Source organism: Eschrichtius robustus, chromosome 19, assembly GCF_028021215.1.
Source record: "Eschrichtius robustus isolate mEscRob2 chromosome 19, mEscRob2.pri, whole genome shotgun sequence".
Taxonomy (NCBI): Eukaryota; Metazoa; Chordata; class Mammalia; order Artiodactyla; family Eschrichtiidae; genus Eschrichtius; species Eschrichtius robustus.
In genome coordinates, this window is record NC_090842.1 from 64451303 (window position 1) to 64478511 (window position 27209).

Consider the following 27209-nt stretch of genomic DNA (forward strand, 5'->3'; position numbering starts at 1 on the left):
GCTTAGCTTCTCAGAAAGTCAAGCCTGCCCGGATCTCTCTGCAGGAAGCGCAGAGATGGTCGCGGACATGAAGGCACTTTGATTTAAAGGATAAAGAGAAACTAAGAAGCGCAACCATCTCAAAGAAATTCGGGGGTGGGGGGGGGACCCGAGCCAAGCCTAGCAACAATTGAAGGAGAACCGGCTAGTGGAATGCTGGCTGGAGGGGGTGTTGGAGGAAGCTGCATTTGAGGCCACTGTAGGGTTTAGAGAACCGCTGAGAAGAGCTTTGATCTGAGAGTGGACAAAACTTAGGATTATACAGCTCTTGTTCTGACTGGTGTGGAGGGAAATGGGGAACACGGTCCATCAGGGGCCGGCAAAAGGGGCTGAGGCTGCGGAGAAGCGTGGCTCCCCCTACCACGGTGGGAAGAGCCAGGCCTTCCACAAAGACGGGAAATACTTTAAAGCAAAAGCTCTCAGAAAGGGGCTTCCCTGGTGGCGCACTGGTTAAGAATCCACCTGCCAATGCAGGGCACACCGGCTCGAGCCCTGGTGCAGGAAGAACCCACATGCCGCAGAGCAACTAAGCCCGTGCGCCACAACTACTGAGCCTGCGCCCGGGAGCCACAACTACTGAAGCCCGCGCACCCAGAGCCCGTGCTCTGCAGCAAGCGAAGCCCCCGCAATTAGAGAAAGCCTGCGCGCAGCAAAGAAGACCCAATGCAGCCAAAAATAAAATTAAATAAATAAATTTATTTAAAAAAAAAAAAAAAGCTCTGAGAAAGGGAAATGATTCTGTTAAGTATTGCGGCCCAACTGATTAAGCCCCACTCCCTATAATTGTACAACCTGGCTCAGAGAACCTTCGAAGTAAAGGGGTTAATCATTCATTTATTGACCCAGCAGACGTTTATAAAATGCATACTCTGTGGCAAATACAGGTCTGGGTGCTGGAAATATGAAAAGTATAAACGCAGACAAAAATAACACTTTTTTTTTCGTGGAGCTGTACATTGTACTGTTACAGACCAGGGTTCTTGGACTCTTTAATCAATAGAAATTGGTAACAGTCCAGATAAGAAACTTGGGCAAGGCTTTATTGTGACTGGTGCTGCAGCAGGAGGGAGAGAAAACAAGTAACAGGTTCCCTTTCTTGCTGGGTGTAGGGGGGTGGGGAGCTGGTCCCTTAAATGGGGTGAGGGTAGGGCGCAGGTCCAGGGGTGGGGCAGGAGGGTGGCTTAGGTAGTCTGCCCACCCCCTCTAGGGCTGTGTGCAGGGATTAAGCACAGGACCCTGCTTTTGCTCTCCGTACCTCAGAAGTGGCAGTTGGGTTTTGGTCTTCTTGTATCTTGTTCATAATTGGCCCCAACTGTGCATGCACAGCAGTTATTTTTAGTCCCTTCTATTATAGTTTCATTGTATTCTGTTGCTGGAGGACTTTTGTCCAGGTGCAAGCACTGCAGCAAAGTGTCCTAGATCCCAGCCTGTCTCACTACTGGTGTGCAGAATGGAAAAGTAACTTGGTTTTATTTCCTCATTATAGCGAGTGTTATGATTCCCACCTACAACTGTGACCTAAAATGCCTGGAGGGTAGAGCACTGAACAAAAGACTTTAGTCTGAAGCCTTAAGATCTAATTGAATTTGTTTCTCTAGGTTTTGGATTTGCGTGGGACCTGTCACCCATTTTTTCCTTACGATTTGTCTCTCTTAGAATGGGAATATCTATCCCACCTCTGTCCCACCATTGTATTTTGGAAGCACATAACTTACCTGTTTTCAGGGGTCCAAAGCTGGAGAGGAGTTTTGCCTCAGGGTGAATTGTACCTCAAGTCTTACCCATATCTGACTTAGATGACACTTTGGATATAGACTTTCTTTTTTTAACATTGTATTTTATTTTATTTTGGCTGTATTGGGTTTTCGTTGCTGTGTGGGCTTTCTCTAGTTGCAGCGAGCGGGGGCTACTCTTCGTTGCAGTGTGTGGGCTTCTCATTGCTGTGGCTTCTCTTGTTGTGGAGCATGGGCTCTAGGCGCATGGCTTCAGTAGTTGCGCTGATGGGCTTAGTTGCTCCACGGCATGTGGGATCTTCCCGTCCCAGGGATCGAACCCATGTCCCCTGCACTGGCAGGCGGATTTCAACCACTGCGCCACCAGAGAAGGCCTGGATATAGATTTTAGAGTTAATGTTGGAATGAGTTAAGACTTTTGGAGCTGTTGGGATGGAATGTATGTATTTTGCATGCAAGAGGGACATGAAAGGGAGGAGACAAGTCCAGTGGAGGAATATTATGGACTGAATGTTTGTGTCTCCTCAGATTCACATGTTGAAGCCCTAAGACGTAGTGTGGCTCTATTCGGAGATGGGGCTCCTAAGGTAAGAAATTAAGGTTAAATGAGGTTGTAAGGGTGGGGCTCCAGGAAGTTTAGTGTCCTTATTTATAAGAAGAGAAACCAGAAAGCAGTGTCTCACCAGAAACTATATCTGCTGGAACCTAGATCTTGGACTTCTAGCCTCTGGAACTATGAGAAAATTAATTTCTGTTGTTTAAGCCACCTACTCTGGTATTTTGTTATGGCAACGAGAGCAGTCTAATACAGTGGTGAATTACATTGTTTATAAAATTAGACAACTTTTAACCGACTTGGCATTCTTTGGATACACCCACTGTAGTCATGAAGTATTTATCTTTTTAAAATCTTGCTTAATGTGTTCAGTAGAAACCTGGGAAACATTTGTGGGGTCATGGTGGAAGGAATATGATTTTGGATCAAGCAAATTTAATATGGGCTTACTATGAATTGATTCTGGCTTTAATGTGTGAACTCAGTGAGAATGGCTCTAACAGTTTGCTTGGTTGGTTGACTGAAACTTGACTCAAAGGTGAACTACATTGAAGTTTAAATGCCAGAAATTCCTTGTTCCATATTCTGTAAAGTATCCAAAAGTATATGGAGTTAGGAATGCTAATGTAGATTTATCATGTAAAACCAGCTTACCCATCCCCTAAATACATATCCCAGGAGCATCCAGAAGACAGTCTCTTCAATGAAGCTAATCTGGCAACAGAAAATGGAAGTATACTATTATAAGATTCTGTTACTATACACGAAGAGGTATATATAATAATACTTATACTGACAAGTTAATGATACATGCTGTAAACTAAAGGAGCCACTTAAATAACAAAATTATGGGGAAGTCCCTGGTGGTCTAGTGGTTAGGACTCCGTGCTTCCACTGCTGGGGGCCCGGGGTTCAATCTCTAGTCGGGGAACTAAGATCCCACAAGCCATGCATGGTGCAGCCAAAAATAAATAAATAAGTAAATGCTAATAAGCCAACAAAGAAGATAAATAATCATAAAACATACTCAGTTACTCCAAAAGATGGTAGGAAAAGGGGAGCAAAGAATAGATGGGGGCTTCCCTGGTAGCACAGTGGTTAAGAATCTGCCTGCCAATGCAGGGGACATGGGTTCAAGCCCTGGCCCGAGAAGATCCCACATGCCACGGAGCAGCTAAGCCCGTGCACCACAGCTACTGAGCCTGCGTGCCACAACTACTGAGGCCCGTGTGCCTGGAGCCTGTGCTCTGCAACAGGAGAGGCCACTGCAATGAGAAGCCAGTGCACTGCAACAAAGAGTAGCCCCCGCTTGCTGCAACTAGAGAAAGCCTGCGCACAGCAACAAAGACCCAGCACAAGCCAAAAATATAAATTAAAAAAAAAAAAAAAGAATAGATGGGATGAATAGCAAATTGCACATTTTTAATCTCAACCTAACTACATTCTCACATTAAAAAGACATATTGTCAACTCAATAAAAAAGCAAGGCCTAACTATATGTTGCCTTCTAAAAAACCACTTTAAATATTAAGTGACAAATAGGTTAAAAGTAAACCATGTGAAAGATATAAAAAGAAAGTCCCAAGTCAAATTTCTAGAGATTAAAAACTACAATTTGAAAGAAAACATACACTGATGTAATTAATGACAATTAGACATTGCATAAGAAAAGATTAGTTAACTTGAAGACACAGCAATAGAAACTATCCAAAATGATACACGGGGCTGTGCTGGGGGATCTTAAAAAGCATGAGAGTTTTTTAACCTATTTGGGTATGCAAAAGAAAAGACCAGTGAAGTTGATGACAAGGCAAAAGAAACTCAGGTACAAAGAGAACAAAAGCTAATAAAAGCTTTTATTAAAAAGAGAAAAGCCTTGAGTTCTCGGCCAATGGGGTAAGAGGTATCATTGTGAGGAATGCCAGGTGGAAATCTCTCAAACTGCCCTCCACTCTCTTTTCAAGATAGTGAATGAAGAAACAATATTATGGGAGGACTTATAAAATATGAACATGTAACGTATAATATATTTTTTAAACCCCATTACACATTGTTATAATTAATATGTTAATCACTTCTCTACCTTTTTGATCCAATGGCATACAGTTATAACTGTTTATACAGTTATCATACTGTCCTTATTTGCTCAATCTAGCATCATCAGTTTCAGGTCACTTCTGATTGGTTTTTCTCAATATTGGTCACACTTTCCGGCTTTTATGCATGCTTGGTAATTTTTGGTTGGATGACAAACATTGTTAATTAATGTGTTTGCACTCCTATAAATATTCTTGAGGTTTGTTTTGAGATACATTAAAGTTACTTGGAAACAGTTTGGTCCTTTCTGATCCTACTTTAGATCTCAGTTGAGCAAGACCAGATTGCTTATTGGATGAGACTCAGCCAATTAACAACGAGTGCCTACTCTATGTCAGGCATTCTAGACATCTGCTATATAGGGGTTAACAGAAGGTCCCCAAACAGTAGAAGTACTTGTTATTTCTTCATGAAGCTTACAGTCTAAATTTTACAGACTATAACTTACATTCAAGACCTTATATTTGAGCACAAACTCAGGAAGATGATATTTGTTGTTTGATATTTGTTATATTTGTGCTTTGTATTGAAACTGATATAGTAATGTTTATACATGACCTAAGATCTTCATATATTCCACATTAAAATCCTTAAGAAAACAATTGAGATGTTCTCTCCAAGTGATTCTAAGTTTTTACATCATGTGTTTTTTAAAAATCATTTACAATGCCATTAAGATACCTCATCTACTTACATGCCTCCACTCCTAGCTTCTCCCTAAGGGACCTGACCTCATGCCCTTCCTCAAATCCCAGTTTTCCAGCAGTAGACTTGGTCTGAACCTTAACGCTACATCAGTTTTATGCCAGTCCCTACTGACATTACTTCTGGCTACAGCTCAGTAATTATAGAGATTCTGAAAATATTTGCCAGATTGGTTAAAGGCCTATAGTATTGCAGTCTAGAAGCAGATTCAGCCCACACTTCCAGAGCTCCTTGACCTATTCCCAATCTGATTCAGTCGATCCAGCTCTGTGGAGTATGAGATACCAGGCCAAAGTTGATTCTATGAAGATCTACTTTTCTCTTCCTCATGTGACACTCAAACATGTAAGACTCAAGAGTCCCTGAGTTGAGAAGAAATGGAACCACCCCAACATTCTTCCTGACATCTATATCCATTCCATCAATGAGGCAAAGGGAAGGGTTGGGCAGGGAGCTATCTCCAGAGGGAAGAATGCAGCTGAATAGTTATCCAGTTTAGACTTTCATATTCCCAGGATTCTGAGAATAATTTGCATAATCAGAGAAGGGGGAGAGCTAGGATGGAAGCAAGAAGAGTCATCTTAATTTGTGTTCAAATTGCCCATCTTATTTTCATGTTTTCAGGAAAAATACTACCAAGAGTTATGTTGGAATGTATTTCATTATTTAATTTATAGGTTTAAATTACTAATTGTCCTTGGGCTTTCAGTTCATTTTGCAAACCTGATTTCACTACCTTTTCAAGTCTAGAAAATTTTAAAAATCACATTTATAGTGACCTTTATGGTATAATGCTTAGTCTTATTTATAAATTAAACTTAAGCTCATCCAAGGACATTGTTACATTTATGAATTTAATATTCATTTCTGTTGTGAGGGAATTCAGTTGTCTGAAATAATATTTAAATAAATTTAGAGCCTAAGAAATGCAGCGGCTAATCATATATTGGGTGGGCATTGAAGATAATTTTTTGTAAAAAAAGAAAAAGAATCCACAATTAGGAGAAATGAGTATAACGTGATAACCTTAACCAGTGATGTGAGGTAGACTGTCTTTCTCCTTAAAATTATGGAATCATAAGCATAGTAACTAGGAATATGGTTCAAGGTTTCCTGTCCAAAAATGTACATCAGGTATATTGTGTAATGTATTATGAAGTGGAAATTGGTACATAAAGCTCTCTAATATTTCTCATTTTCACAGGCTTTGCTTCACAAGAACTTTAGTAAGATATTCCACAATTAGTGTGTTCACAGTGTTTTACTTGTATATGATTTCATCAGCTAATGGATGGGGCGGAAAACCCTGCCACATTCACTGCCTTCCAAGTTTCTCTCCAGTATGTAATGACACCTATTGAGGGAAGGACTTTACCACTCTCATATTTTTACACACTATAAGCTCGCTGATGACCTTTGGTAATCACTGATAATAGGGTCTATCTTCCAAAACACAGCTTTCCTAACCTCTGCCTTCATAGGTTTGCTTTTTATACATAACCGTATAATCAGCTATACATTATTGCTCAAGGCTTTTCCAAATAGAATGTACCAGTTTTTTCCTATGTGTTTTTTGTGACATAAAATAAGATGTAATTGACCACTGAAGGCATAACCACATTCATCGCATTCATGAAGTTTCTCTCCTGCACAAACTCTCTGTTATCTCCTGAGGGTGCACCTCTGGCATCTGGATGTTCCATAAGGACTACATTCCTATCTGCTAGGAGCCCACTGATGTTTAATGATGTCTGAGGGGTTGCAGAAGGCATCTGCACAGTCACCATATTAACAGGGTTTTCCCCCTGCATGAGTTTACTAGTATCTAATAAGCTGTGACCCTTTGTGGAAGGATATTCCACCTTCAGTGAATCTACTTGTTTCTCTCTTGTGTGTGTCCTCTTATGTTTAACCAAGCATGACATGTGGGAGAAAGCTTTCCCACACTCATTGCATCCATAGGGCCTCTCTCCCGTGTGAGTTCTTTGATGGACAATGAGCATTGTCTTTGTAGTGAAGGCTTTCCCACAGTCACTGCATGCATAGGGTTTCTCTCCTGTGTGAATTCTCTGATGTTTAATGAGTCCTGATTTCTGTGAACAAGATTTTCCACAGTCAGTACATACAAAGGGAGTCTTTCCTGTATGAAATCGCTGATGTGCTATGAGGCATGCCTTCTGACTGAAGGCCTTACCACATTCAGTGCATCCATAGGGTTTCTCTCCAGTGTGAGTTCGTTGATGTATAATAAGATTGCCCTTCTGTATGAAACCTTTTCCACATTCACTGCATATATAAGATTTCTCTCCTGTATGAATTTTCTGGTGCAGAATGAGCTGTGATTTTCTGGAGAAACCTTTCCCACACTCATTGCATACATGGGGTTTTTCTCCTCTTTTGTTTCTCTGATGTATAATGAGCTCTGCCTTCCTAAAGAAGGCTTTGCCACATTCAGTACATTTATAGGGTTTCTCTCCTGTATGAGTTCTCTGGTGTTCAGTTAGCTTGAACTTTCTGTAGAATGCTTTCCCACATACACTGCATACATGGGATTTATTTCCTGTATGAGTCTTCTGGTGTTCAGTAAGCTGAAATTTCCTGAGGAAGGCTTTTCCACACTCACGGCACTCATGGGGTTTCTCTCCTTTGTGAGTTCGCTGATGTTCAGTGAGCTTGAACTTCTTGGAGAAGGTTTTCCCACACACACTACATCCGTGGGGTTTCTTTCCTGTATGAATTCTCTTATGTTCATTGAGCCGAGACTTCTTGAGGAAGGCTTTGCCACATTCAGTACATTCGTGGGTGTTCTCTATTTTGTGTATGTCCCGATGTTTAATTTCAGTATGAGTTTGCTCATGATCAGCATGGAGAAAGGATCTCCCATCTCCATTAAACTCAGCAGGCTCCATTTTTTTGCAGCTTGTACTCAGGTTGATTACATCTAAATATGATTTCAAAGTTTTCCCATGTAAATCAAATACATCATGATTTGGCCTTAAAGGAAAATAACTTTTGCTCTGATAAATAATATTCTCAAATGCATTCTGTTCATAACACTGTTCCAACCTCTTCAGTATATTTTGGTTTTGCCAGTGTGGCTGCATATGATCATCCACTTTCTCAATTTCTAGGAAAGAGAACAATGAACCCTTCCATGAGTATCATATGGAATAAAACTACTTCAAAAATACCTTGGGGGACTTCCCTGGCGGTCCAGTGGTTAAGACTTCGCCTTCCAATGCAGGGGGTGTGGGTTCGGTGCCTTGTTGGGGAGCTGGGATCCCGCATGCCTCATGGCCATAAAACCAAAACATAAAACAGAAGCAATATTGAAACAAATTCAATAAAGACTTAAAAAAAGATACCTTGGGGTGAGCTGGCTCTTTAATGGAAAACCTATGATATCAAATATAAAAGAAATTCCAAGTATAAAAGTACCTTATCTTTTTTTTCAAAAAACTTTTCACAATTGTAATTAAATATATGTAAGATAAATTTTACCATTTTAACCATTTTTAAGTGTATATTTATGTGGCATTAAGTACAATCACATTGTTGTACAACCATCATGACCATTCATCTCTGGTTCTTTTTCATCTTCCCCAACTGAAAAACTCTGTATCCATTAAATACTAACTCCTGTCTCTTGGAAATGGTTAAAGACATAGTAATATAAAACACCAAACAACCCAAAAGATAACAGCCATCAGGGTAAAAATTCTTTACTTTCACTGAAGCCATATTCTATGGGTGGAAAGGGAAACAATAAACAAATAAGATAAGGAATAAAGCAGGCAGTTGCAAGTGTGACAGTGGTTTGAAGAAGCAAAGGAAATAAGAAATGGAAGATATCAGGATTTATTTGGAAGGAAGGATAAACAAGACTCACTAATGGATTTGATGTGAGGAGAGGTAACAAAAGAGGGAATCAAAGTGTACGCCTAAGTATTTGGCTTGACCCATTGGGTAGTTGGGTAGTGCCTTTTAACAAGATGAGGAATATCGCCGAACTTAAGAATGTGAGGGAAACCAAGTTCAGAATGTGAGGGAAACCAAGTACATTTTGAAACATATCATCTTTGAGATAATATCCAAGCATAGACACGGAAAACCCAGTCAGATGATAAGACTTGAGTAAGTTCTTGACTGAAGATAGCAATGTGGAAACATCAGTATGTAAATATTATTTAAGGGGACTTCCCTGGCAGTCCAGTGGTTAGGACTCGGCACTTTCACTGCCACGGGCCCAGGTTCAATCCTGGTCGGGGAACCAAGATCCCGCAAGCTGCACGGCGCAGCCAAAAAAAAAACAAACCCCAAAACCAAAAATATATATATTATATAAGGTCAGAGTATTGTATGAGATCACTTTCTGAGAAACACGAAGACTGAAAAAAGATGAAGGCACAGACGAAAGCTTTAGTCATTCAACGTAGAGTTTTGGGATTCCTAGAGCCCGCTGAAGAGACCCTAACATAACCATGCTGGTAGAGAAAGAAGCAGACGTGGGTGTTAGAACATATACATCAAAGAGGCAACTCAGAATGTTGGACATACAGGTCATGATTTCAAGAAAATTCTAACAGACTCTTTGGTGCTCATCCTGTTGCTAAAACATGCCATTCTTCTTCATTAGGTAGACCATCATCAAATTCACTTTCCCAAAGCACCAATCTCACATTCTAACCTTGCATGGAGCTGTGACACATTCTCATATGTTCCCACAGAAATAGGGACATGATGATCCTGATGGACTTTCACAACAGGCTAGTGGGGCACAGTCTTTTTTAGAAGCAGATCTGCTGCACCAGACATGGGAATGCTCACCTTCTTCACTATTCTGTACCTGTATGGATGTCATGGTGGAATTTTTCCCATTTCATTGTCCCTGATATACTAATCTCTCAACTTGCCAACAACAGCGTCTTCTTCCTTAATCATACAGTAATGTCTCTGCTGGCATTAATTAAAGGGTCTTATAGGACCACCTTCCTCCTGAATCAAGACTTGTGACAATTTTATCTTTAGTTTTTCTTAGAACATCTGGCTATACCTTATTATTTCTATAATGCTGCCACCGAGGTTAAAAATAAGACTATCTAGAGTTAGAATATACAAAACCTAACCTCCACCATGCCTCCTTTATTATTAACACATAAAAGTCACAACAGTAAGCCTGGTGATAAAAGTTTACATTACCATGATGTACCCAGTTTATCTAAGTTTCCACTCCACTAGCTCCCCAACAAATACCTTCAAATATTGGTCTCCACATGGCTGGTTTCAGGCCAATCTTTTGACAGTCCCCACATGGCCTTACACATTTCCAGTTTCTTGCCATGTTTCCTTATCATCTTATTTCAAAACTGAGCTATTTTTCTCACCTAAGATACTTTATGATACTATCACTCTTCATTCTCTCTATACCACTTTAGGCTACTTTTCTTCTAAATTTCTGAAATAGTCTCTATATTTACTATTTACTTGAATTTTGTATAGCCTTCAATGATAGCAGAAACATTTCACACGTTCAAAAGCTTAATTTGTAAATATTACATGAAGATTTGTCCTAGCTTTGCTCATAAAATCTTTGCTCTGAAAGACATTTCTTTGCTTCCCACTAAATTTAGTCTCTTCTATCAAAAATCCTTAGCATCATCTCCCATCTGTTTTTTTTCCCCCTCTCACACTCCGTATTGTGGGTTGAATATGTCCCCCAAAGAGATATGTTTAAACCCTAACCCCTAGTAGCTATGAATGTGACCCTATTTGGAATCAGGGTCTTTGCATCTGTAATGAGGTTAAGATGAGGTCATAATGGATTAGAGTGAACCCTAATCCAATGACTGGGGTCCTTCTAAGGAGAGGGAGATTTGGCTACAGACACACAGAGACATACAGGGAGAAGGTCATGTAATAACAGAGGCAAAGACTGGAATGACGTGTCTACAATCTAAGGAACATCAAAGATTTCTGGCCACTACCAGAAGCAAGGAATAGACAAGAAAGGATTCATTCCTAGATCTTTGAAAGGGAGCATGGCTCTACCAATACCTTGATTTTCAAATTCTAGCATCTAAAACTGTGAGAATACATTTCTGTTGTTTCAAGTCACCCAGTTTGTGGTAATTTGTTACCTAGGAAACAAACATACCCCATACCTACTTCAGTGGCAAATTCAGTCTTTATTGTTCCAGAATCTTCTCATACTATCCTCAAGCTGGGTTGAAGTCACCAACAACCAGGTCTCACATCTCGTTTTCTGCTTCAACACCTGCCTATTCCAGTCTATTTTCTACTGACAGCCAAGGTGATACCTCTAAAACATAAATTATATCACGTCACTGCTATACCCTAATCCTTCTAAAGGTTTTCTCATTAGGAGGACAATCAAGTGTTTGAAATGGATGACAAGGCCCTATGTGACCAAATGACCTATTGCAAACCCCCAGTTATGACCCCATTGACCTCATCTCCAATCATTTTCCATGCTGATGGTTTGGTGTTTACAGTCGTTTTCACCACCAGACATAGTATCTGTGTACTTTTTCCCACTTATTTTTATTGTGATAAATTACACATAACACAAAATTTACCATCTTAATCATTTCTGAGTGCACAATTCAGTGTATTAAAATGCATTCACATGGTGTATAACCATCACCACTATCTCTCTCCATTAACTCTTTTCATCTTATAAAACTGAAACTCTATTTTTGTTAAATTTCTGCCTCCTTTTCGAGAGTGGGGACTTAGGTGTTTGATAGAAGAGAAATTTGTGTCATAGTAATATGGTCAACTGGGACTTAATGCCATCAGACTATGAGGAGGAAAAGGATAGCTTTAGGGAAAAGAATCCAGCAACAAAATCTAAAGTTTAAGAGAAAGATTAATTAACAAATATAAAAAGGAACTACAGTAAGGTGGGCATGAGGTTTTATGATTTCGTTTAGGCTAGGAAATGAGAATGAGAAAGTTTAGAAACGTCTTTCCTAATTAAACAAAGAACAGGAATAGCAGAGGCATTAAATACAGGAGCCCAGAGGGTAGAGCAGATTCAAGGTAATGCCAGGATTTAAGATGTACAGAAGTACAAGAGAATCTCAATTTTAAAAAGGATGTTGGAAAGGGATTTTCTGGGAGGGAAGATGGTTCTAGTTTCTCACACAAAAAGAGTGAACTCATTGGGAATTGCCATGGAGAGAGGTTAAAATATATGGTACCAGCGGGTATATTAGACAGTGTTAAGGGACATGTCAATTGCAAGTCTCCACAAAGAGCTTAACACATTTGAATAAAGTAAAGTTTTATAGCCTATGAGACAGAGCAGAGGGATGACAACAGAACCTTTGAAGAATCTCAGAGGGGGTAAAAAGAAAAGTCAAGCAAGCAGATGAATACACATTAAGAGACCACCTTACTACAAGAGTAAGGCACCTGAGGTGCAGTTGGATGTCATAAAGGGAAATAAATATTTCCCAATGGAGCAGGAAGGTGTATGAGTCAGAAGACAATGATGAATTCAAAGTTTTCTCTTAGAAGAGAGACATGGAAGGAGGAATTTCATACCAAAAGACGTGAAAGGAACATAAAATCAGACTCTAACAAGTGAAGAATGGGAGGATTTGAAAAACCAAGCAAGAATAATCCTAGGAGGGGGAAAGTTGACATCTAAGAAGAAATAAACAGGGATTCATTCCAAGATGAGATAAAGTGGTATATTTTCCTCTAAGTTCTTGCACAGAAAAAGAGCTCTCATATGAGGAAAGGGATACGTGGAGGCTGTTTCTGTATCCTCAGACACCCTCACCACTGGGATGCCTTCTCTAAAGGACTAGAAAGTGATTTCCACAGCCTTCCCCCTCTTGCTGGTTCTCTCTCACTTACCTGGATGGGGGTGACTGTGAACTTCATCTTCTAAGGTCCATGGTGGTTCTCCTTGTTCCAACTTGGAGAGTATATCAGGTTTGCTAACTTGATACCCTGTTCGTGGGAAATAACAGAAGACTTAGGCTCATCAAATGGCACTAGGGATCTGTGATGCTATGAGAATGGTACACTTTAGGGACTGCACGATCTGCATGTTTGGAAATTAAAGGCTTGTCTCTAAAACGCGGAGAGATTATACCTTCTCATCTGGGGCCGGGGGGAGGACTGAAAATCTCCCACTTCAGAGCACCACAGACACAACAATGCTTTCAAAAGCTGAAGAAAGAAAAGGCACCATCCAAGGGACCCAGGGGAGCCGTCCTCACCCACGGACAGCAGGTTGCTATAGTTCTCCAGCATCACGTCGCGGTACAGGTCCTTCTGATCAGGGTCCAGGAGCTGCCACTCCTCACACGTGAAGTCCACGGCTACATCCTCCAGTGTCAGCGATCCCTGTAACAACACAGTCCATGTGATAAGAATGTTTCTCTCATTATTGAAATGGAAGGTGTGAAATAGAAAATATATTTAATGTTCTCTGTCCCTGGTTGCTGGCTTAGCGCTCCTAAAACCGTTGTAGTCTCCTAAGTGATAAAAGCACTAGGAGCATCTTTTGTTCTAACATTTGGTCTTTGAATTCAATCCTAATCTGACACTAACAACTCAGAGTTACCATCAGGCTCCACAGGCTAAAGAGCTCAGTCCCACAAGACTGCCTTCACTTCAGTCACCAGTACAAAGTCCCAGACTCCAGGTTCCCTGCACTTGTATCCAACTTAGCTACAAATTCGGGGGTTCCCATAACTTCCCTGCTAAGGTTTGATAATTTGCCAGAACAACTCACAGAACTCAGGAAATTGTTATGCTTACTCTTATAGTTTATTATAAAGGACACAAATGAATGGTCACATGAAGAGGCTCAGAGAGCCAAATCTAAAAGGGTTCTGAGTGCAAGGGCCTCTGTCCCTGTCGAGTTGGGGTGAGTCACCCTCCCAGCAAGTGGACTGTTTGCCTACTTGGAAGCTCTCTGAACCCCGTTGGGGTTTTTATGGACGTTCCATTACATAGGCATGACTGATTAAACCATTGCTTACTAGTGATAGAGCTCAATCTTCAGCTCCTCTCCTGTCTACTGAGATCAGAGGGTAGAGCCAGAAGTTCCAATCAAGGCTTGGTCTTTCTGGGGATCAGCTCCCATCCTGAAGCTCTCTAGGGGCACATCCTGAGTCACCTCATTAGCATAAACTCACATATGGCTCAAAGGGGCTTGTTATGGATAAAAAAAGACACTCCTATCTCTCAGGAAATTCCAAAGGTTTTAGGAACTCTGTGCCAGGAACCAGAGACAAAGACTATATATATATATATATATATAATTATACCACAACGAGTCACTTGTTTAATTAAAATAAAGGCAATAAGGAGGTGGGAGGTAACAACTAGATTCTTGGGGGGGTATTCTCTTTCTTTTATCAAAATTTTATAAGCAATTGAACGTCTTCTGGTTAAATTTTCCTTATTACTTGATCAATTATTTCATTTTTAATAGCTTTATCAACTTGGGAATTTAAATTTAGTGTCAATACATAATAACCATCATCACTCACAAAAATACTGGTATCTCGTTGAATGGCACAATAGCAGTACCAGGATTAGATGTAATTGCTTTAAACTGACCAAACATCAATTTGATGATTATTATTTTGCTAGTTTCAATATTTAGATGAGTTCTTCTTTTCAATATAGTTCACTAATTTTATTCCAATTAAATATAACAACATCTAGCTCTTTCCTATCTACACAAAATATTTAACTTTTTGGGCATGAAAAGTACAGTAATAACTAGATTTTGAACACAGGGAAGGGCTCTGTATTTTCTGAGATAAGGTAAAGTTCTAAAGCAAACTCTGTGGATCTCAAAAACCCAAGCCATTACCAAACAAGAATTTATAACTCCCCGTGGCCAAATCTGTACTGAAGCACCTGTTCTACAACCTGTTCACAGATGTCCTTTGATAACTGTGCAAGCCTTCCATTTTCCTGGGCACTTTAGGTTTTATTCAAGGATAAAACCAGCCCAAAACAAGTGTGGGTATATAAGTCACCAAGCTGTGGTCTTTTGAAAAACTGTGTGCACTGAATTCTACTTGGTCTAGTCCAGCAGAGGACTCAGAATAATCATATAAGAAACAGCCATACACAACCTGCTTGTATATCTATCAATATTAGAAGAATGCTATGAACACAATGAATGTTATCACCTCTAGAAAGAAACCATCAAAGAAATTTCCCAAGACTTAAGTACAATGAAATACTGACATCTCCTGAGGAAATGATCTACCTTCTCCTCAGATTCAATGCATATCAAATAACTTATCATGATTCTCTGGTTGCAATGGCTGACAGATTACATGCAAGTTGATGGTTTATGTAACCAGGAGGGACCTGCAGAGTCATACATTATATACCAACATTGGCCATGTAGTCCGAAATCTACGAACAATATATACCTGATTCTACTTCATCATGATTTTGAAGGTACAGTTTATTTCTCCCCAGAGCCCATTTTTTCCCAATTTATACTTTTCATTTAATTGGACTGCTTTTTTTTTTCAGCCTTCTGGAAATTCATGAGGGAATCAAGAATAAAACAAACCCAAAGTCACCTGAGCCTTGGTCATTTTCTTGTTTTGGGAAATGCCAAGTAACTGGGATGTTGTTTTTAGTCTCTTCTGGATCTGCCCTAAATTTCTGTTCCAAAATCTCAGTCTCAGGTAACGGATGTCCCACGAAATGACCATATGCAACTACAGGAACCTTCTCCTCGTCCTTTACTTGATTTCTCTTGCTCCTCGAAGCCAGGACCTGTGGAGTGAAGAGTAAGTTCATTTGGGTGATATATTCCCTCTGGGCCCAGATGCTGTCACTGCTGCTGTTCACCCACCTTAAGTCAAGGCCAGTGCTTCTAACTGTCCCTTTATTTGATGCCCCTGCGGCAGTAAAACATAACAATCTAAATGGGGGCGGGGTATGCCTTCTGTGAAGTACAAGTAGCATGAATGAGAAAGGGAAGGTGGGAAAGGAAAACCAGCACAGCACAAAGCCTGGCAGAAGAATGGCAGAAGACTTCTCACACAGATCAGTTTGGGGAAAGAAGACATATAGAAGTGAGGCTCTGGACATTTTTTCCCTTAAAATCACATGTGTCCACATACTCCTTTGTAGTGGGTTGAATGGTGCCCCCCCCCAAAGATATGTTCACATCTTAACCCCATGAACATGTGAATGTGATCTGATTTGGTAAAAGGGTCTTTGCAGATGTAATTATAGGGATCTCAAGATGAGAACGTCCAGGATTATCCAGGTAGGCCCTAAAATCCAATGAGTGTCCTTATACCAGACACACTGAGAAGAAACACACAGGGAAGATGAGACCATGTGAAGACAGAGGCAGACATCAGTTATGCTGCCACAAGCCAAGGAAAGCCTGGAGAATCTGGCAGAAAAGGAGAAGGAAGTGAATGGACATTGGGCAGGTGTGCTGGAAGTCCCTAAGACCACGCCCAGATTCAGTGATTCCTTAGGACTCCCAAGATTTAGCACATAACTGATTTATTACCATGAAAGTATACAAGGCAAAATCAGCAAAGGGAAAAGGTGTGGCAAAGTCTGGGGGAAAACGAGGCACAAGCTTCCAAGAGTCCTGTCTCCATGAAGTCACAGAGGATAGGCTCAGTTCCCCAGCAACAAGTTGTGATAACTCATGTGAAATGTGTTAGCTTATTAGAGACTCGGTGCCCATGGCTTTTATGGGGGGCTATTCCTAGTACATACCAAAATTCCAGAATCCCAGAGGAAAACAGGTGTTCAAGACAAACCATATTGTTTGAAAGAAGAGTCTTGGCACAGTGAGCCACTCTTGATAGGGAAGTGGGAACCCTCCCAAAATCTAAGTTCCCAGATGCCAGGGAAGGCATCTTGTCAGCAGGCCTTTCCAAGGAGAACAGTCTCAGGTCAGCTATGTCAACTCTTTGCACAGCAAGGAACCAGGAGTGTCTGCTACAATATATTAATAGATTAGAAAAGTCACATGGTCGCCAAAATCGATACTGAGAAAAATATTTCATAAAAATCCAACATCTATTTCAAATTTGAGCCCAGGGTGGGTTAGGAATTCATTACTGCCTTAGCATGAAAAAACAAAACATGACCTATAGTTTTTTAAAAAAATACATTCAATATACTACCATCCTCATCTGTTTCTAAAACACAAAACAAGAGTATGTATTGTTTGTGGATACATACACATCTAGTAAAAGTATGAAAATATGCATAATATATAACAAGATAGCAGTTATCCATGGGAAGAGAAGGGGGGGAAATAGAAGATGATATGACTTAAGTTGTATTTGTATAAGTATATCTTTCAAAAAGAAAAAGAACCATAATAAAAAAAAAAAACTGAATAAATCCCACATATGTCCAGCTGAAAGCCAGAGATAAAAGCACTCACCAAGAGGACGGGTGGGTTTGTGTGTGTGTGTGTGTGCGCATGCACGTGCTAGTGCAACAATACCATTATTTTTCACCACTGTTCTGGAAACACTCCCAATGCAGTCTGATAAAAGAATCAAGTAAGAATTACTAACATTAAAAAAAAAGAATTACTAACATAAGAGATGGAGGTCAATTTTAGTGAACACCAAAAATAAGAGTATTAAGTTAACTGACCAGTTATACAATCTATATGTAAAAATTGACAGCATCGTAGAGTGACATTAACAAAAATGGTGGAGTACAGACCTCCAGGAGATTCCTCAGGAGCACTAAAAAAACTGACAAAAACTGTCAGAATCAACCTTACTGGAACTCTGGAAGATAGTCAATAGTTTACAGAAACAAAGTGAACACTTGACCAGGAGAAAGGTCACTGAAACAGGAGACTTTTTATGGCATTCTAAATTAGCCTTGCCCCCACAGCCACTGTGGCAGAGCGGCAGCCTGTATTCCTGGTGTGGATGGATACCTGGACCTGTAGGGCGCAAAATAAATCTTGTTCCCAAGGAATTGTTTGTTTTTACCTATTTGTGGGTTCCCTAAAGGACAGACACAAGAGGCCTGCATACAATATACACACGGAGAAGAACATGAGCTTTCACCTCTGCCTGGTACTTAGGCTCAGCAGAAGCAGGAAAAGAAGCCTAAGGCACTGTTATAAATGGACTGGCTAAGTTTGAAGGAGTGCCCCAAACAGAACCAATATGCATTCTTTTCTTTTTTAAACTCAAAGAATTCTACAGTGAGACACATAAAGTTCAAACTATCAAAAGCCAAAGACAGAGAATCTTCAAAGCAGCAAGAACCAACTGTCATATGCAATGGATATGAAATAAGATGAACAGCTGATTTCTACCAGAAATCATGGAGATCAGAAGGCAGTGCCTTCCTGGGACTTCCCTCGTGGTTCAGTGGTTAAGAAGCCACTTGTCAGTGCAGAGGATACGGGTTTGAGCCTTGGTCCAGGAAGATCCCACATGCCACGGGGCAACTAAGCCCATGCACCACAACTACTGAGCCTGCCCTCTAGAGCCCACGTGCCACAACTACTGAGCCTGCATGCCACAACTACTGAAGCCCGTGCGCCTAGAACCTGTGTTCCACAACAAGAGAAGCCACTGCAATGAGAAGCCCACACACTGCAACAAAGAGTAGCCCCCTCTCGCCCCAACTAGAGAAAGCCAAAAATAAATAAATTTATAAAAAGAAAAGAAAGAAAAAAAAGGCAGTGCCTTCTTAAATCAAAGTGCCAAAAGAAAAACGTAGGAGGTAAAACTATTAAACTCTGACCTCAAATTTGGCAACAGAGCCTTACATATGACACCAAAAAATACAAAGAACAAAACAAAATAAGACTTCATCGAAAAAAAAATTTTAATTTATTTATTTTTGGCTGCATTGGGTCTTCGTTGCTGCGTGTGGGCTTTCTCTAGTTGCGGCAAGCGGGGGCTACTCTTCGTTGTGGTACGCCGGCTTCTCATTGCGGTGGCTTCTCTTGTTGGGGAGCGTGGGCTCTAGGTACGCGGGCTTCAGTAGTTGTGGCTCGCAGCCTTAGAGCGCAGGCTCAGTAGCTGTGGCGCACGGGCTTAGTTGCTCCACGGCATGTGGGATCTTCCCGGACCAGGGCTGGAACCCGTGTCCCCTGCGTTGGCAGGTGGATTCTTAACCACTGCACCACCAGGGAAGCCCCTAGACTTCATCAAAATTTAAAAGTAGTCTGTATAAGACGGTACCAAGAGAGTGAAAAGGAAACCCACAGAATGGGAGAAAATATTTGCAAATAATATAACTGATTAAGGGTCTAGTGAGCAGAATATATAAAGAACAATTACAATTCAATAACAAAAAGACAATTTAAACAATGGACAAAAAGGCTTGAATAGACATTTCTCCAAAGAACTTATAAAGATGGCACATAAAAAGATGTTCCTCATCATTTGTCATTAGGGAAACAGAAATCAAAACCACAATGAGGTACCACTTTACCACTTCATACCCATCAGCATGGCCATAAAAATAAATAAATAAAATAATAAGTGTTAGCAAGGATGTGGAGAATTAGAATCCTCATACATTGCTGGAGGCAATGTAAAATGGTGCAGCCTCTGTGGAGTACGGGTTGGCGGTTACCCAAAAAGTTAAATACAGAATTACTATATGACTTAGCAATTCTGCTCTTAGGTATATGCCCAGTAGAATTGAAAACCAGTATTAAAACTTGTACTCAAATTTGAGAGCTGCTCTACTCATGATAGCCAAAAGGTGGAAACAACCCAAATGTCTATCAACAGATGAATGAATAAACAAAATGGGGTGTCTATCAACAGATGAATGAATAAACAAAATCCATAAAGTGAAATATTAGCCATAAAAAGGAATAAAGTACTCATAGATGCTACAACATGAACCTTGAAAACAGTATGCTATCTGAAAGAAGTCAGAAATAACAGGCGACATATTATATGATTCCATTAATATGAAATGTCCAGAATAGGCAAATCCATAGAGACAAAAAGGCATTTAGTGGTTGCCAGGGACTGGCGGGGGAGACAGGAATGGGAAGTGAGTACTTAATGGATGCATAGTTTCCATCTGGGATGATAAAACAGTTCTACAACTAGATAGTGGTGATGTTTGTACAATGTTGTGACTGTACTTAATGTCACTGAATTATACACTTTAAAATGGTTAAAATGATAAATCTTACGTTAAGTGTGTTTTACCACAAAAAGAAATTGATAGAATTATATAAAAGAAAATTGATGTCTGTTACATGGCAGAACATTTTAGTGGAATACTTTAACACTGTATACTGAAAATTTCAAAATAGTTATCACTGGTAACCAAAAATTTTACTTCTAGAAATTTCTGCAAAGGAAATAATGGCATAAGCATGCAAAGATACATATTCCTATAAATGTGTGTATATATATTTATACATAAATGTATACATAATATATTTATATTTATATATTTATACATAAATGTATACATATACATAGAGTATTACATAGATGCAGTGATAGAGGATTAACTGATTAGTATAAACTTTCAATGGAATACTGTGTAGCTATTTAAAAACATTCTATATTTAGTGAAAAAGTATGTAACTCAAAGTTATATGTAGCATAAATGTTTTTCTGCCATAATACAAAATGTGTAAAACATATGTCTGAAGAAAAATGCACAACCTAAAAGTTGAGAGTTATGTGTTATTCAAAGACCTTACGGGGACTACAGCCTGGGAGGCAACCTCTCAGGTAGCTGAGGAACTGCTGAGGTTAGGTAAAGAGGACCCAGGACATATACATAAGTTTTTGCCGAAAAAGAAATATGTAGTTAAATGTGAAAAGATAACTGCTAATCACAAAAAAACCGTATCTCAAGTTAATGATTTTAGTGGTTTTCTGTGTATGGGAAGATGCAAGAGTCTGGGCTCGTTGAAATTATTCCTTAGATATGCATCTTAACAATCTAGGGCCGGCATCCTGTTTTTCCCCATCCTGAATTCCCCCCTTGGTGCACCATGGTCAGGGTGGTGGCATGCTGATGCAGTGGCTGACGGCAGGCAACATTCCTTGTTTACTGGAATGGCAGGTGACATTTCTGTATGCATATATTTATACAGACATACCAAAAAATACTGATATCAAAAAGTTAATGTGATTATACCTAGATATTATTAGATAGGTCATTTTATTTTCTTAATTATCTTTTCACAAGTATCTAAAATATGTGTAATAGAATATAAAATTATTGTTGCCTAATTATTACTGTAAGTTTATAGTCTTTTAAGTTTTCATTACAAAAAAATGAGTAAATGACATGAGTGATATATTTTACAAAGTATGAAAGTACCAACACAGAAAAATAGCAGCTGTTTATTTCTACCATGTATGTGCCACTAACCATCACAATTTTATATATTTTAATTCCCTTAATTCTCAGCAAACTTGAGAGAGGGACTAAACTTTTATTTGCACAAATGAAGAACAAGACTCAGGTTCAGTAACTAAATAAGTGTTCTGGACCCAATTCCAACTTTTGGTGGAGGGAAGGGGGTCCCCCTCATACCACGAAGCAATTCTCCTGACACCAGCTGGGCATCCTACTTCAGTTCAGTTCTGACACTGTGTGCCCAGAGACAGCATCAGATCCCACAGGTTAAGGGTTCAGTCCCACAAGACTGCCCTCCCCCCGCCACCCCGCCACCCACCCACCATCACATAAGACGCCATTCTCAAGTCCAGATTATTACCTGTACTTCTGACCAACTGGCTATAAATCACAGGTTCTCATGATCTTCTCCTTAGGTTCAATTAATTTGCTAGAGTGGCTCAAGAACTCAAATATTTTACATACTAGATTACCGGTTTATTATAAAAGAATATAACTCAGGAACAACCTCATGGAAGAGATGCAGTGGGGAAGGCATGAGGAAAGGGTGTGGAGCTTCCATGCCCTCCGAGAGCCACTCTACCGGTACCCCCACGAGTTCACCCCGGAAGCTCTCCGATTCCCTTCCTTTTAGGTTTTTACAGAGGCTTCATTATATAGGCATGATTGAGTAACCGGCTGGCCATTGGTGGTTGATTCAATCTCCAGCCCTTTCTCCTCCCAAGAGGTCAGGGAGTGGGACTGAAAGTTCCAACCCTCTAATCACATGGTTGGCAGTACAGACAACTAGCCCCATCCTTAGGTGCATTCCAAAAGTCACTTCATTAACATAACAAGAGACACCTTAATCACTCTCAAAACTTTGAAAAGTCCAAAGGTTTTAGGAGCTCTGTGCCAGAAACGGGACGAAGACCAAATATTTCTTATTGAAAATCACACTATCACAGTTATTCACCCAAGTCATCAGTAAGAGCAAGAATCCAGATTTTTAAAAGCCAGATTCATTTCATTAGCAAATCCATACATTTGTCACTGGGACAATATTATTTGGAAATGCTCAGATCATTCACTTGGAAAATATAAAGGAATTAGTTAAGCTATTGGTAGAACTGTAATTGATAGAAATGCTTAAGTATTTAGGGGAAAGTATACTGATGTCTGCAGTTTACTTTGAAATGCACCAAAATTTTTTTTAAAAAAGAAAGAGGGACTTCCCTGGTGGTCCAGTGGGTAAGACTCCGAGCTTCCACTGCAGGGGTCGCGGGTTCCATCCCTGGTCGGGGAATTAAGATCCCGCATGCCGCCCGGCGCAGCCAGAAAAATAATCAAAAAAAGAAAGAAAACAAGATGAATTAATGAATGGAGGGATGGATAGATAACTGACAGAGCAAATATAGTAAAATGTTAATGGTATAATCTAAGTGGTGGGTATAGTACATGTGCACTGTAAAATTCATTCAACTTTGCTACGTTTGGAATTTTTCATAATAAAATGTTGAGTTCATAATTTCATAATGAACTGTTGAGTTGGAAAAAGCTATTAGTAATCATAAAATTTCAGTGTAGTAACCAAAAAAAGGTATTTAATAATATATTTTTAAATTGTTTTACTATGTTAAATAAATTGAAAGGAAATAAAAATTAGAAGGAAAAAAAAAAAAAAAAGGCCCTAATTTCAATTGCAACAAAGGCAAAAAACCAGGAAGGAGATGTGGGTCAGGGAAACAAACCCTCGGGTAAATACCAAATCCTAATGTAATCCTAAAAGTAATAACTAAGAGAATTTGTATTATGGAAATGTTTAGAAAATGAAATTAACTTTTTTAAAAGAGGCAAAGTACACCTGTGTTTCCATAGTTTATCTGAATTATGAAAATTAAGAAGAGAAAATAAAAAGACAAAAATTGAAATATACTAACATTTGAATAAGAGTTGGGAAACAGAATTTGAGGGACCAGAAGGGTTATTTTACTGGTGTCAAAAAGAATCTGAGGGCTTCCCTGGTGGCGCAGTGGTTGAGAATCTGCCTGCTAATGCAGGGGACACGGGTTCGCGCCCTGGTCTGGGAAGATCCCACATGCCGCGGAGCAACTAGACCCGTGAGCCACAACTACTGAGCCTGCGCATCTGGAGCCTGTGCTCCGCAACAAGAGAGGCCACGATAGTGAGAGGCCCGCGCACCGCGATGAAGAGTGGCCCCCGCTTGCCGCAACTAGAGAAAGCCCTAGCACAGAAACGAAGACCCAACATAGCAATCAAGCAATCAATCAATCAATCAATTAAAAAAAAAAAAAAGAATCTTAAAAGAAATATCCAAGTAAACTCTCAGTAAGGAGGAAAGAAACCTCATCTTAAACAGAAAGTTTACCACTTTAGATTTGCTTAATGCTTGATCTCCCTAAATTTCGTATCTGTGGGGACGAAAGGAGAAGGTGATGTAGGACCCTAAGGAGACTTCCAAAGCAGTCCTTGGAGAGGAAAGGGGGCTTCAAGGACTGAAGGGAATTGTAGCGTTCATCTGGTCTATCCCACCCCTGGCTACTCCGTCACTGAGCGCCAAATGAATTCAAACACCACTTACATTGACAAATACCAACTCCCCTCCCGTTCCCAATTACTGAGCCCTACTAACAAAGTGAACTGCAAAGACCCTAAACTCTGACCTCAGGACTCTGAGTCCTTGATTTCGATGGACCTTTAATGCACGACCACGAGAGCTCCCCCATGCCCGACAGCGAAGGCATCCCAACTTCAGACCCATGGTGCCAGACCACCAGCTCTCCCCGCGGACTCTGCGGCTCCTACCTACACGGACGCCCACAGATCCCCTCTCACCCCTTAACCTATCCCACGGAGAGAGTCAAACACTGACCTGATTTCCTCTCGATCCCACTCCGATCTCCCAGCGGCTACACTTGTGAATGCTTTCATCTCAGGTTCCCTAAAGCCAGCTTCGGCACCAGACTACGGCGGCCGATGAGGGACTGAAACTCTTCTACGCAGCCCGGACAACTGGACTTCCGGCTTCTCCTTCGAGGGTAATGTGTCCGCGCCCTCTGCGCCTCGCCTCCCTGGGGGCAGCCATCTTTGAGTATTTATCATGCAGAACAGAGGTGGCTGTTTCTGCGCCACTAACCCGGATGGCTCGAGACCAGCAAAAGGCCCCTGAACTGTGCCCTCACCTGATACTCCATCCCCTGTGCGGCGAGGCTGGAAGAGTTGCAAACAACACTGCACAAGCTGCATAGAGTTTCAGAGGCTCGAGCTTATACAAGGCGAACATGGCGCGGGCGCCGTCCACTTCAGCGGGCAAGAAAGAAACGGCCCAATGAGTGCGGCCATGTCAGAGGAATTTCAGGTGTCCGTACAGCGGAGAACACGCCCCCTCTCCCCCCAAAGTGAACAGGAGGATGGCCCGCTAAGCTTGGGTAATAGTAGGGCCCGTGACAAGTCCCTGCATCTCAGCTTGTGAGGTTAGACTTCGCAGGTGAGTGCGGCTCAAAGCGTTAATTCATCGCCCAGGTTGTCTTTTGTTTCAGGCCAGTTCGGAAAACGCCAAGTGTTGAAATTTGAAATTGTGGTCTATGAAATAAGTGGATACAAAAGCTACTGTGACGCTGTCAGAGCATCAGCAATGGCAGTGCCAATATTTTTTGAAGAAATTGTTGTTGAACACAAATTCGTGTGCTAAGCAAACCAAAATGTTGGGCTTTGGAGCAGAGAGAGGTTTATTGCAGGGCCAAGGACGGAGAATGCGTGGCTCGTGCTCAAAAAACCCGAGCTCCCTGATGGTTTTGGAGGAAGAGTTTTTAAAGGCAAAATTTGGGGTGAGGGCTGCAGGATGTGTGACTTTCTTCTGATTGGTGGTGAGGTAACAGGGCGGTGTCCAGGAATCTTTTGCTCAGCCTGAAGTTACCATCCTCTGCTTGGGTGGGGGGCCTTAGTTGCTACAGAACTCAAAGGTATATTATTATGTGTATCTCTTGAGGAGGAACCAGGACCCTGCTTTACTGCTGCACTATTGTTTCTTGACTGCTTTTCCTTTGTTACTGCGTTCCCTTACTTCCCTAATTAGAAACTATTTGAATCTGCCTTTTGGAACTCATGGAAGGTCTAGGAGGCTGAAGACTTTTTCCTACGAACAAGAAACGGGGGGCATGGAAAGGCTTTTATACCCGGGAGAGCCCACAGGGTTCTGCTAGGTTTCAAAATTACACACAACCATTCTTTCTGGGACTATGTCATCAAGGCCTTAGCACCTCTGCTTGCATCTAAGATTATTGGGAGACGATTCTGGGGCATCTATGTGCTGCTTTGTCACTTTTTTACGTCCAGCCCCTTCTCTCTGTTCACCCCTTACCCTATCTCTGCATCTTAGCCCAAGCTCCTTCCAGCTATAGCAGCAGTGAGCTATTGTTGCAGGAGAAGGGGGGAGCAAGAGAATGGTCACATCCCAGGTCTCAGGAGAGTCCTTGGCTTCTCGCAGGAAAGATTTCAAGAGCGAGCAATAGTAAAGTGAAAGCTAGCTTATTCAGAGAAGTACACATTCCATAGGCAGAAGGTGAGAGCGGCCCCGAGTAATTTCATAGGCTAACAAGTGGGAGGATTATTCCAACTGTTTGGGGGAAAGGGCAGGAATTTTCAGGAATTGGGCCACCGCCCACATTTTGGTCCTTCATGGTCAGCCTTGGAACTGTCATGGCACTGGTGGGTGTGTCATTTAGCATGTTAATGTATTACAGTGAGTGTATAATGAGGCTCAAGGTCTATGGGAAGTCAAATCTTGGGCCTAGCAAGTTCTAACCAGTTTATGTCATATCCTCAATGGCTGTGTCATTCTTTCAATGGCTGTGCCCTGCCCCCTTCCTTCCTGTTTTACTAAGGCAGAGACAAATCAAGTATTCCTTACAAACTTTTAAGACAATATAACTCGGTCAACGGTAACTTTACAGATATGTCCCCAAAAGCTATTAAAACTATCCTATCAGGTAGGAATTGCTATAATTTTTTTTTAAAGATGAAAGAAATAAAATCTGAGAACCGGCCCTCCACAAATTGGCCTGCTTCCAATTAAAAGTGAAGTTTAGTGTCTTTTCATGTTAATTGGCTATTCAGAATCACCTCTCCTATGTATATTTGCCTATTGATTTTTACTCTGTTGTCATTTTCTTATTGATTTGTTGACTTAAAGACACACTACATAAGAGTTGTGAGTTGTAAGTTTTATTCAGGTTCTTGCTGAGGATCATAGCCTGGGAGGCAGCCACTCAGTTAGTATAAGCATATAGGTTAGGGGGTCCTTGGAGACAGAGAACCAGGAATGACTTTCTTGACATGAGAGGACCCATTTTGACCTAAGCCATTTTGTCATCTAAGCCTAGCCACAATTCTTGTCCTTGAACAGGTCTCAGTAATCAATGATCTTAAGGGAACAAAGGAATGCAGGAACAGAGAAAAGGCAGTCAAACAATAGTGCAGTGATAAAGCAGAATCCTAGTTCCTCCTCAAGGGATATACATAATAATGTATCTTTGAGTTGCACAGGAACTAAGGCCCTCACTTAGGTGGAGGAGAGAATGATGATCTTGAATCTCCTGACTTCAATCAACTAAAGTTTGGACACTGTCAACTTTTGCCCCAGTTTTATGCTGAATTCTCCTCTGCTCAAGCCCCTTCTTGAATATGCATGTACCCTT

The 27209-nt window shown here is 40.7% G+C and overlaps 1 protein-coding gene across 8 annotated transcripts; it reads right to left on the reverse strand.

Annotated features, from left to right (window-relative positions):
- Positions 1-1797: 1797 nt before the first annotated feature.
- On the reverse strand, positions 1798-24468 carry LOC137752986 (zinc finger protein 649-like). 8 transcript variants are annotated; one of them, XM_068527923.1, is made up of 7 exons: positions 15726-17349; positions 13386-13512; positions 13018-13113; positions 11292-11449; positions 8322-8420; positions 2983-3042; positions 1798-2146 (listed from the first exon to the last, which is right to left on the reverse strand). In XM_068527923.1, the coding sequence occupies exons 1-4, from the start codon at positions 15858-15860 to the stop codon at positions 11409-11411; spliced, it is 399 nt and encodes a 132-aa protein (XP_068384024.1). In that variant the 5' UTR covers positions 15861-17349; the 3' UTR covers positions 1798-2146; positions 2983-3042; positions 8322-8420; positions 11292-11408. The 8 variants fall into 8 exon arrangements, with proteins under 8 accessions (XP_068384024.1, XP_068384023.1, XP_068384022.1 ...); XM_068527922.1 differs by having other exon boundaries at positions 11285-11449; XM_068527921.1 differs by lacking the exon at positions 11292-11449 and having other exon boundaries at positions 15726-17351.
- Positions 24469-27209: the final 2741 nt, after the last annotated feature.